Genomic DNA, 11,663 nt, shown 5'->3' with positions numbered 1-11,663 from the left:
TTTCTCCGGAACATATATATTTACATTCTTTACATGTCTGTTTCACGTTAAAGAAAATATTTCTGGAGCAATCAAATTTTTTTTCCTTTTTTTTTTTTTCTGAGACGGAGTTTCGCTCTTATTGCCCAGGCGGAGTGCAATGGTGCGATCTCGGCCCACTGCAACCTCCGCCTCCCGGGTTCAAGCGATTCTCCCGTCTCAGCCTCCCAGATAGCTGGGATTAGAGGCATGCACCACCACGCCCGGCCAATTTTTTTTTTTTTTTTTTTGTAGTAGAGACGGGGTTTAGCCATTTTGCCCAGGCTGGTATCGAACTTCTGACCTCAGGTCATCTACCTGCTTCGGCCTCCCAAAGTGTTGGGATTATAGGCGTGAGCCATTGCCCCTGGCTTCCAATTTTTTTTCCTTTTTTTCTTTCTTTCTTTTTTTTTCTTTCTGAGACGGATTTTCGCTCCTGTTTCCCGGGATGGAGTGCAATGGTGTGATCTCGGCCCACTGCAACCTTTGCTTCCCGGGTTCTGGCGATTCTCCTGCCTCAGCCTCCGGAGTAGCTGGGATTACAGGCATGAGCCACCACGCCCTGCTAATTTTGTATTTTGTATTTATTTATTTTCGTAGATACGTGGTTTCGCCATGTTGGCCAGGCTGGTATCTAACTCCTGACCTCAGGTGATCCGCCCGCCTTGCCCTCCCAAAGTGCTGGGATTACAGGCGTGGCCATCGCGCCCGGCCAAATATTTTTCAAAAGCGAATTTTGCATAAGGACAAAGATTTGCAGAAAAATACAGATTAAAGAGATCTTTTAAAGTAAAGATTCATCATAAAAGTCACAGAAATAATACTCATGAATAATAAATTAGAATGGGCAATGTTAAGTACTTGAAATAACAAAGGTTTTAGAGTCAGGGTTTCTGCAGTTTCCCTAGCCGTATAACGAGGAGACTGTTAGAAAGGATATCCTAAGATGCTTTCCAAGTTTACCCACCTCTAACTCGGAAGAAGGCAATTTAAACTAATTTGGTTTACCGGAATTCAAGTACGTACAATTCAACATAATGAATTGAACTGAAATTGAACACCTGCTTGCGTAAACCTAGTCTGCTCGAGTTGTTCTGGTTCCGGATTGGCCAGTCTAGAGTTCCAGGGGTGTGGCCAAAGGTCTGTGAGGCGGGGCCGTAGGCAGCCTAAATCAGGCATCGGCTCGGTCAGCCTCGTGGCGCGACCACGCCCCCACGCCGGCGCTTCCCGGGGTCCTTCCGTGCGCGTTGATATGATTGGCCGGCGAATCGTCGCTCTCTTTTCCTCCTTGGCTGTCTGAAGACAGATCGCCATCATGGTGAGTCTCCCTGGGCCCGTGCAGTCATCTGCCGCGTATCTGAGCCATCCGTGGTCCGCGGGTCCCAGTACTTGAGCTATAGGCACGCGAAGCCCGGTTGCTTTTCTCTGGCCGTTTCTGTCGGAGGATGGTTGTCGAGGGGCTCGGGGCTGTTGGCAGGGAGTCCGGGCTGGCGGGCTGCGCTGTAGACCCGGACACGCTGGGCTTCGGGCTCCATCCCCTGGGCAGTGCAGGAGCTGTTGGCGCTTGTTGACTTCGTGGAGCACGGTGGATGGGGGTAGGGGGCGGGCGGGATAGATGGACACTGGGAGGCACATTTCGTCTGCAGTTCCTCATTGGGCTAGGTAGGCGGCTTGCAGGTGATGGCAGTCCAGGAGGTGAAGAAGGTGCGGGCAGCGCCTGGGCGAGTTGCGGCAAGTGAAAACATTCCCACGTGTAAGCTAGAAAACTTGTCAGCTGGATGAATCTTCATGTTTCATACTGGGGAAACAGGCCCTGGAAAGGGATGTTATAAAAAGGTAGTCCTGCCCTAGGTCATGCGTTATTAGCTCCTCCAGCATCCGTTTTTAACTTCACCAGCAATCTTTTTTTTTCTCCTTACCTTTGATCCTTTACTTTGAAGAATTGAGTACCACCGACGTGGATTTAATTTGGTGTGGTTTCTCAAAGTAAAATGGAGAAAGTCTAGCAAGTCATTTGCTGCCATGAAAGTCTCTTGCGCCTCCTTTTTGGTAAAATTGTTAGCATAAATTGCTTAATGCCCACATTTTTTATTAGGTATTAAGTAAAGGTGCAGTTCAGTCCTTCAGAAGGGAATACCGTTTTCTCTGATCTCTGCTATGGCCATTCTAGAAGGATAGATTACATGCAGGTAGTGAGTACAAGGTTTGGGGCACATTTGTGCAAGACATGATAAACACAGTTCATTGAGTGACCTTTATATGAGCTACAGCAGTTTTTACCCCAGAGAAGTGATTCTCAACCCGGAGTGATTTTTCTCCTAAGGGAACAGTTGGCTAAGTCTGGAGACATTTTTGATTGTCACAACTGGGAAAGGTGGGAAGTGCTTCCGGCATCTAATGGTTAGAGGGCTGGGATTTTCATAGTTATTCTAAAACATACAGTCCCCACAACATATCCATATGGAATTACCATATGGAAATATCAGTAGTGCTGAGTTTGAGAAACCCTGCCCCAGAGATACACAACCTGGTGAAGTAAGTTGTACAGATTCATGTAAAACCATTGTATTTTCTTGGTATTTTATGTATTTGTTAGGTGTATCCTGTGAGTTTGGCCTTGCCCAGTGGGTTTTATTTACTTTAGTTTGCTACATGACTAATGGCTACAAATTGGACTGCAACATTCTAGGTCTTGGAAAATCACAGAAAGGCCAAGAAAAGTTTGAGTAGTTTTATTAACCAGAGTGTTTATGTTTTCAGAACGACACCGTAACTATCCGCACTAGAAAGTTCATGACCAACCGACTACTTCAGAGGAAACAAATGGTGAGGAAGGGCACATCAGTCTTTGCTTAATTGTCCTTTACTCTAAAGATGTATTTTATCATAGTGAATGCTAAACTTGGTATCTCCTTTTAGGTCATTGATGTCCTTCACCCCGGGAAGGCAACAGTGCCTAAGACAGAAATTCGGGAAAAACTAGCCAAAATGTACAAGACCACACCGGATGTCATCTTTGTATTTGGATTCAGGACTCATTTTGGTGGTGGCAAGACAACTGGCTTTGGCATGATTTATGATTCCCTGGATTATGCGAAGAAAAATGAACCCAAACATAGACTTGCAAGAGTAGGTGTCTTTTCATTTGTTGATCAGCTCCTGAAGACCTATTTTTTCAATAGTGTTGTGTTGTGAGTGTGGTAAAAAGGGCAAGACCAAGCAATCTGGGAGACAACTCTGAAGGGATTAAGAGAAAAAGTTATTTCATAAAATGCACAGGTGGAGTACGGAGGTTCAAAATTGAAGTCTGACATTTGAGCTGAGTTCAGAAGGGCAGCTGAAGTAGTGTTCTTGGAGATGGACTAGGGGTAAGGATTGTTTTCCAGAGGGGAAGTAAGGGGATGTGTTTGGAAAGGTAGCCTGGCACCAAATTCATTTAGTTTGGATTAAGTCTGCGTCTGGGCTTAAACCCATAGTTAGGAACCAGGAAAGGTTTTTGATTGTATACTGAGTGTCAAACACTGCAGAGTGAACTACAGCAGTGATCTGGGCAAGCTCCCCAGCTTACATTCTAGTAAACAAGTAAGCATCATCACCTCGAAGTGCTTGTTCTGTTTGTTCCTTTAACTCACTTTATCCTATCCTGTTAGATAAACCTTCCCATACGATAGCTGTGAGGGAAAATCCTGGTGATGTCATCGGTAGAGGCTGCACTTTTTTTTTTTTAGAGGGAGTCTTGCTCTGTCACCCAGGCTGGAGTGCAGTGGTACAATCTCCTCGGCTCACTGCAACCTCCTCCTGCCAGGTTCACGCAGCTCCTCTGCCTGAGCTTCCTGAGTAGCTGGGATTACAGGTGCACGCCACCATGCCTGGGTAATTTTTGTATTTTTAGTAGAGACTGGGTTTCACCATGTTGGTCAGCCTGGTCTTGAACTCCTGACCTCGTAATCCGCCCACCTCGGCCTCCCAAAATGTTGGGATTACAGGTGTGAGCCACCGCACCCAGCTGAGGCTGCACTATTTTTAACTGATGTTGGGTCATGTTAAAGGCCTTGCTGAGGTGGTGACATTGAAGCTGAGATCCTTGTAAAGATTTGGAAGTAGTCTTTGTAAAGATACAGAAACAGTCTTGTAGGCCCCAGGAACAGCAAGTGCAAAGGTGGGCAGAGTGGAGATGAGTAGATCCGGAATCTCCATGATGTGGGGGTTGTAAATGCTTGTCTGTCATCAGGGAGTAATGGGGAGTTGAAATGGGAAGAGATCCCCTCAGCCACTTTGGAGGTGCCTTGTTTTGGTAGTGCAAAAGAAGAAAAAATAGTGATCTGTGAGCTCAAGTCTGGACAAGAACAGCCAGTCTCCCAAACTTCCTGTTCAGAGAATGTTGAGTGGACCATTTGTTTCCTGTGAGGCTATTCTGTACTTAAAATCCCTTGATGATCCTTTCTGTTCTAGCAAAAACATGCATTAAATGTACTTTGAAAAGTTTTGGTTTAGAAAGCTGTGTTTCTTAAGCTCAGACTGGGTCAGTTTCCCTACCAGAGTGGTGGGTAATGATTTTAATGTTTACAAGTCACCTGGATGTACTCTTTTCTCATTCAGCATGGCCTGTATGAGAAGAAAAAGACCTCAAGAAAGCAACGAAAGGAACGCAAGAACAGAATGAAGAAAGTCAGGGGGACTGCAAAGGCCAATGTTGGTGCTGGCAAAAAGGTATAGTTCATCAAGGAAAATATAGAAACGTCATTAATTGTAGGTCTTTAGTTTCTAGGAAAGAAGGGATCTTATTAATTTTTAAAATAACTTTTCTTAATGTTTCTTCTTTTCCCTCTTCTTCTGGATTACAGAAGGTAACATGTTTTAAGAAACTATGTAGCATAGTGTCTTAACACTTCAGTAGAGTAGCTTGGCCCACCCCTTGTCAGCTCACAGCACAATCTGGAGGCCACATTGGTTCATTGATCCTGGTGGGCACCTTTCAAGCCTATCACAAGAAGTTTTAATTTTACTAATTGGCATAGAACCTTCAATGCAGAGCGGATCCCATTCCCTGTGATTTTACTTATTAATATGGACACTGGTTTAAGAAGCAGTTGGATCAATGTGGCCCGTGTTTTCCTGGCACACTGGAAAGGCAACTGAGATCTCAGGATTGCTTTCCTCTCCAGTTGGCCAAGACAAGTGATTTTAGCGATAAGCAGCTTTTTACCAGCTTTGCTAGCTGTAAATAGTTGGACATTGTAAATCATTGAATAGAATTAAGGTGTTGGGTTGTTAAATTAACAAATAATCAAGTGTTCTGTGAACTTTTTTTTTGTTTTTTTTTGCTTTTCCTCTCTACTTTCTTGGATTTCTTGTTCATCAGAAATGAAGTGTCTAGCAGGTACTGAGATTGTAAGCACGGTGTGGGGATGCATCACCTTCACTGAGTTTGCTTTGATGATGCTTTGCATGTTGGCCTTTGGACGACAGTTTTATAGTATGGTCGATTATAATGCCAGTGCTATTTAGGCTGGTGCAAAAGTAATTGCAGTGGCAAAAACCACAACTACTTTTGCACCAACCTAATATGTTTTAAGATAGTATATTATGAGCAAAGGAGAAAACGTTTAAAATCATGTTTATTTTGTAAACTCCAAAATGCATGTTACATGTGAAGTGACTCACTGGAGGAAGGTGAGTGCTTTACCAAGTAGGCACTTGGGAAATGCTGTGTCCACATACTTAGGAAATGGCTTCTTTTAACACTGGGCTTGGGAAGGGCTCTCTTATCCAAGGAGCAGTCTTCTCTGGAGCCATGAAACCAGCCTGGCAGCACTGGTAGTAAACTAGTCTGTGAAATCCGGCAAAGCCTCTGTCCCGTTTGGATATACGCAAAACTGCCTTTTACCATTTCCATTGCTTTTTATTACTTAATCTCCCAACTTTGTGCCTGGTGTCTTTTTTTTTTTTTAAATAGAAAATTTTTGTGGTAATTATGTATTCATATAAAAGTCTTTGGTGGGTATGCTTTTTCCCACAAGCACTTGGTTAGAATGGCCCATTACCTCATTTATTTATTTTTTTGAGACAGGGTCTCTTGTCACCCAGGCTGGAGTACAGTGGTATGATCATGGGTTACTGTACCTCCCGGGCTTGGGTGATTCTCCCATCTCAGCCTCCCTTGTAGCTGCGACTACAGGCATGTGCCACCGTGCCCTGCCAGTTTTTTGTAGAGACAGGATTTAGCCGTGTTGCTCAGGCTGCTCTTGAACTCCCGGACTTGAGCAGTCTGCTTGTCTAAGCCTTCCAAAGTGCTGGGATTATAGGTGTGAGCCACTGTGCCCAGCCTGTTACCTCATTTAAAACAAATTTTGCACATCTGAACAGCCTAAAATTGTAATGTGTAAAGTGGGGTAGGAGTGGGGTGGGCGTAGTGGGATTTTGAATCAATGAAGGCCCTTGTTCTTGTGGCATCCTTTTGCAGTGATTCCCTGCCAGGCAAGGCAGTAAACCTGGGATTGCCTGCCCAGGACTGTAATCACATTGATGTCCCAGCGCCATGGAGTATGTAATGAATGAACTGCCAGCAGAACTACTCACTAAGAACTACTCCCTGTTTGTGAGGATTGTACCTGTTGAGAGAAGTTGCAAAAAGAATTAGTCAAAAGAATTAGTCAAAATTTGTCCTCTGACCTAGGTCTGAAGGACATTTAACACATTGATTGTTCTCTTCATCCAGCCTTTGAGCCCTATGAGTTAGTGCCCTTAGCCTTTGAGTCCCACAGGTACGGAGGAGCTACCTGTGGGGACCTGAGCCATCACTATTCCTGCTTCAAGTTACACTGGTGCCTCTCACTAGCACTGCTCTGAAAAGCCAGCTGGAAAAATCAATGCATTTGAGTACATAAATTCTTTGGCTCCAAAGAAATGCCATAGCAATATTGCTTTTAATTCAGTTTTGTTCAGATGTTAGAATTGATATTTGTTCTTGCTTTTTGGTTGCGATGGAGTTATATACTAAGTTACTTATACTAAGGCATTAGTAGTCTCACATCTGAGGAGCAATTGTATTTTTAGTTCAGCTAAATTAATGCCTCTTTTTAAATACTAACTTGTACTACTTTTGTGGCTGTGAATGGTGTCTGTTATTGAACTGAGGCAGCTTTTGAAAGACTTGCCTGATCATTTAGAGCACTCCCATTGAGGTTAAATTAGACTTGAATCTGTAATGATTCTCGTATCTGTTCCTGGTGTGTGTCCAGCACAATGTTGCTGGGCAGAGCAGAGGGGCAGAGGCTCAGGTATGTACTTCATTGACAAGTGGGCAAGGCCATCCTGGGTACCACATTGGCTTAACGATCTCTTCATTGTGAAGTCCGGCTACCTCGTTTGCATAAGAACTACAGTAATCAGGCAAGGCATTGTCAGAATGGGGAGGAATAAAATCAGTGAGTCTGGAAGGAGTGCTCTGTATACTATTGCAAAGAACAAAATGGTCATCTTTAAGGTACCTGATTGCATGCACTTAAATGCACATTATTTTTGAGTTTGAAAAGGGACTATTAATGAAATCTTTCTTTTCCCTCCTTTCTCTTTTTCCCTTCCCCGCCACTGATTCAGTGAGCTGGAGATTGGATCACAGGTATAATTCAAGCTTTTCATGTAGTCATGTAGATCACTAGACTCCTTGGTGTACTGACGTAGCAATTTAAAAGCAGATCATGTGTAGTACATCAAGAAGTAGATTTACAAATATTCTGAAGAGTTGTAACCTTTTAAAATACTAACAGTGACATGGTTTTGTTTTTAGGGTTTAGCAATATTTAGCCCGTTATTTTTGTTTTATTCTTAACTTGAATGTTTGTAAATTTTATTTCTTGGTGCTTTCATTGTGTTATGATAACATCAAAATAACTTGATATTCTAGGTTACTAATAATTGTTGTGCATGAATGTTACTACTTTTGGAATTGAAGACTTTAAAGAATTTTAAAGGCAGTTGCTGACTAAACTTCTTTCTCTTGATTCACAGCCGAAGGAGTAAAGGTGCTGCAATGATGTTATCTGTGGCCACTGGGGATTTTTCACAAGAACATTAATAAACTAAAAACTTCATGTGTCTGGTTGTTTGAAATGTATTTGCAGTTTCCTGGCACTGCTAGGAGGTTAGTCTGCTGATTTCAGTTGCTGCCCAAGTTCACATGCTCCATGAAGCATTCAGTGAAAACTTAATGTCATGGGGTGGTGTTTGTTTGCTGATTGGTTTATAGCTTAGGTGGGTTCATCTGGGAGTCAAGCTTGTAAATGCTGTGTTAAGAACCATGTCTGCGGTGGACGCAGTGCAGTGGCTCACAGTAATCAGCACTGTTGGGAGGTTTGGGTGGGATGATTACACTTAAGCCCAGGAGCTCGAGGCTACAGTGAGGTGTTTTTTTTTTTTTTTGAGACAAGGTCTAGCTTTGTTACCTAGGCTGGTCTTGATTGAACTCATGGGCTCAAGCGATCCTCCTGCCTTGGCCACATAAAGTACTGGCATGAGCGACCACGTCTGTCTTAGAGTCTAAAAAGTACCATGTCTGGATAAACTGGAGAAATCTCAGGAAGCAGTAGAGAGCTGAAAGACTTGGTTGGGCATGAAGGGGACCCAGGAAAAGCAATACCATGAAGGCAGAAGGGTTGAGGTTGCAGGAAGGAAGGGTAGTGGAATGTTTTGGAGAAAAGATGGTCAGAGACCCTGCATGGAGCACCTACAGACGGGAGGGCAGGGCTGTGAAGAGTTAAGTCATGGGGCTGGGCCTGCTGGCCAGGGGGTGGTTGGAGTTCTGTTTTCATATCTACAGAGGCTGTGTACTTCGGTTTGTGGGCCTCTGGCCCTGTAGGTTCTCTTGTAAGGAATCTGCTACTACTTTGCTAGGACCAGGAAATGGCTTACTAGTACAGAACGTGTGGAAGAATGGGGTCTTTGATGTGATTTGACATTTTTTGATGAACAGTGCATACCAGGCTGAAGGTAATGCTAGGGGCAGCAAAGGTTGGGGTTTGAGATGCAGTTTCCTGTGACTGAGCTGGAGTGTGGAAGCAGAGAAGGCACCCGGTGAGCAGCTTGCAGAGGCAAGGTGGTGAGGATCCTGACAGTGCTGCAGGGATGGGATGGGATGGGACGTGGAGCTGGGGGTGATTGCTAAGTTGATGCAGGGAGAGTGGAAGGAAGCAATTGAGAACTGAAGGGTAGGAAATAGTTTCTGATGTGAAGAAAAAGGGCATAGCTGCAGAGAGCCTGAATGATTGAAGGTTGGCATCAAAGTCACGAAGTGGGGAGGCTTTTCTGTTCAGCTGTGCTCAGGGCAGAAGTTGTAGTCTCAGCTAGTAGCCTTGGGAAGGGAGGTGGGATGAAACTCAGGCTTGGCCTATTTTTCCAGAGGATCCACTTGGGTTGTGATATTATAGAAAATGTGGCAGTTTTGCTGTGAGCCTTGTTAGGCATAACATTTGGAAACTTGGCAAATTTTACATAAAGGTCTGGATTTCCAGCCTCTTGAAATACCAGAAGCAGCAGTAGTAGCCCACTTTCCTGTTTGATGACAATTGGCAGGGCTCCAGGCTGGCTGCATCTGTTGGGACAGGTATTCTCCGGTCTCCACAGCCTTTGCTCCTATGGCCAGCTAACACCCTCCTCTGGTCTTCTGTCCCCGCTGCCTGCTTCTCTTCCATCTAGTCCATCCAAGTGTTTTTTGGGGAAGTCACCTGGTACCTTGTTTGGGTTAATTTGTCTTTTAAATTGGGCTCCCAAGGGTATCTGCTAGCTACCCTGGCTCACAAGGCTATTTTGAGGCTGAGGATATAACAACTGTGAAAACAGTTTGGAAACTAGTGCTAAGCAATTGTGTGTCAGGAAGCAGGGACTTGTGGGAACTCAAACTGGACAGATTCAGCACATTGTAGGCCCTCACAGTAACCAGGCTACCCTGTGCTGTCAGCAGGCTTTGGAAGAGCCTCCATAAAATGCAAACTTGACTTTACTAAGCTGAATCAATATTGAGGGAGCACATCCCTTCCTTCAGCTTGTCACTGATGGGAAGCTGTGGCTTAGAGAGCAGGGATCTTTGAAGAGTGATGAGAAACTCAGCTAGAGGTGGTTCTGGGAAGGTACCTGCAATGAATATTTGGGGTGCTGCTTTTTAGCTTTTCCTAGCACCACAACCATGAGTTCTGTTTGTAGCTGGATGTGCCTATGTAATCAGGCAGCTTTCAACTCTGCACTCTTCCTTTCTTCCCTGGCAAGTTGCTTATTTTAGGCTGCCCTTAAAGACAGCATCTTACATGGTGCTCTCATGGAGCCGAAACAGGTGCTGTCCTAAACTCTGAACAACGATCTCCGTTAATCTGCGCGCGCGCACACATACACACATACATATTTTTTTTGAGACGGAGTCTCACTGTCGCCCAGGCTGGAGTGCAGTGGCAGAATCTCGGCTCACTGCAAGCTCTGCCTCACGGGTTCAGCCATTCTCCTGCCTCAGCCTCCCAAGTAGCTGGGACTACAGGTGCCCGTCACCATGCCCGGGTAATTTTTTGTATTTTTAGTAGAGATGGGGTTTCACCATGTTAGCCAGGATGGTCTCGATCTCCTGACCTTGTGATCCGCCTGCCTTGGCCTCCCAAAGTGCTGGGATTACAGGCGTGAGCCACCGTGCCCGGCCTAATCTGCATGTTAACTCCAAGAAGCATGTCTTCCTGGACCCACGCTGGAAAGGGTATAGAGCAGTTAAGCATCTTACCAGTGTCTCACCCATTAAGTGGTGGGGATGGGATTGGAATGCAATCATCTGACTCCAAAACACTGCATTTTTTCAGCACTCCAGTATTAAGCTACTTTGCACTGTGCATATAATGGTATATAAAACTCATGACTGCCAGCAGGGTGCCAGTTGCCATGGGTTTATTGAACAAGTGTTAGATGGCTAGCCAAATTCCCAATTTACTGACCACCTGCTGTGTCCCTGTTCTGCAAGTTGGGGATAAAGAAGCTGTTCTGTCTTGAAAGCTCTGAGGTAGTTAATGACGATCCCATGATCTGGCTTCTGTTCCTTTCTGTGAAGTAGCAGATAGTGTATGACTGTGACATGATAGAAATTGGGAGCCAAGAAGATCAGTGCAGGGAGGCTGGGTCTTGGAAGGCTTCCAGGAGACATACAGCAGTCCCCACCTATCTAGTTTCAGTTGCTGTCCATCAACTGCAGTCTGGAAAATTATCATGGCTAAATGGTCTGGGATCACCCAAAAGTGATGATCCTCTTGAGGTGTCATCAGAAGATCAATAGTAGCCTAACACATGTCACCATGCCTACGTCATTTACCTCCCTTCCTCTCACCACATAAGCATTTTATCTCCCATCAAGAATGTGAATACATGTACGTATTCAGAGGAAAAGAGTTCATGCAACCTACTACAGTATAATTATTAGTTAATATCTGACTCCCTAAATTATGAACTTTAATTATGTATATATAGCAACAAACTTGGTATAGATAGGGTTTGCGGTTTCAGGCATCCGCTGGGGGTCTAAGAACGTTTGCCCCATGGATAAGGGACGATCACTGTAACACCAGCGGCGGCAAGAGACATGATCTGATTTGGACGCATAGGAGAAAGTTCTCATTTGAGGC

General features: G+C 44.6%; 1 protein-coding gene across 3 annotated transcripts; it reads left to right on the top strand.

The window, feature by feature from the left end:
* Nucleotides 1–1,195: 1,195 nt before the first annotated feature.
* Nucleotides 1,196–8,111, top strand: RPS24 (ribosomal protein S24). 3 transcript variants are annotated; one of them, XM_031015073.3, is made up of 7 exons: nucleotides 1,196–1,336; nucleotides 2,779–2,844; nucleotides 2,938–3,147; nucleotides 4,618–4,728; nucleotides 5,381–5,398; nucleotides 7,618–7,639; nucleotides 8,029–8,111. In XM_031015073.3, exons 1-5 carry the CDS (start codon nucleotides 1,334–1,336, stop codon nucleotides 5,384–5,386), a joined length of 396 nt encoding a protein of 131 aa, XP_030870933.1. In that variant the 5' UTR covers nucleotides 1,196–1,333; the 3' UTR covers nucleotides 5,387–5,398; nucleotides 7,618–7,639; nucleotides 8,029–8,111. The 3 variants fall into 3 exon arrangements, with proteins under 3 accessions (XP_030870933.1, XP_030870934.1, XP_030870930.1); XM_031015074.3 differs by lacking the exon at nucleotides 5,381–5,398; XM_031015070.2 differs by lacking the exons at nucleotides 5,381–5,398; nucleotides 7,618–7,639.
* The last annotated feature ends 3,552 nt before the right edge of the window (nucleotides 8,112–11,663 follow it).

The sequence above is a fragment of the Gorilla gorilla genome, chromosome 8 (assembly GCF_029281585.2).
Source record: "Gorilla gorilla gorilla isolate KB3781 chromosome 8, NHGRI_mGorGor1-v2.1_pri, whole genome shotgun sequence".
NCBI classification, from domain to species: Eukaryota; Metazoa; Chordata; class Mammalia; order Primates; family Hominidae; genus Gorilla; species Gorilla gorilla.
The sequence above is the reverse complement of the archived record's forward strand: the minus strand, read 5'-3'. Positions and strand labels throughout refer to the sequence as shown.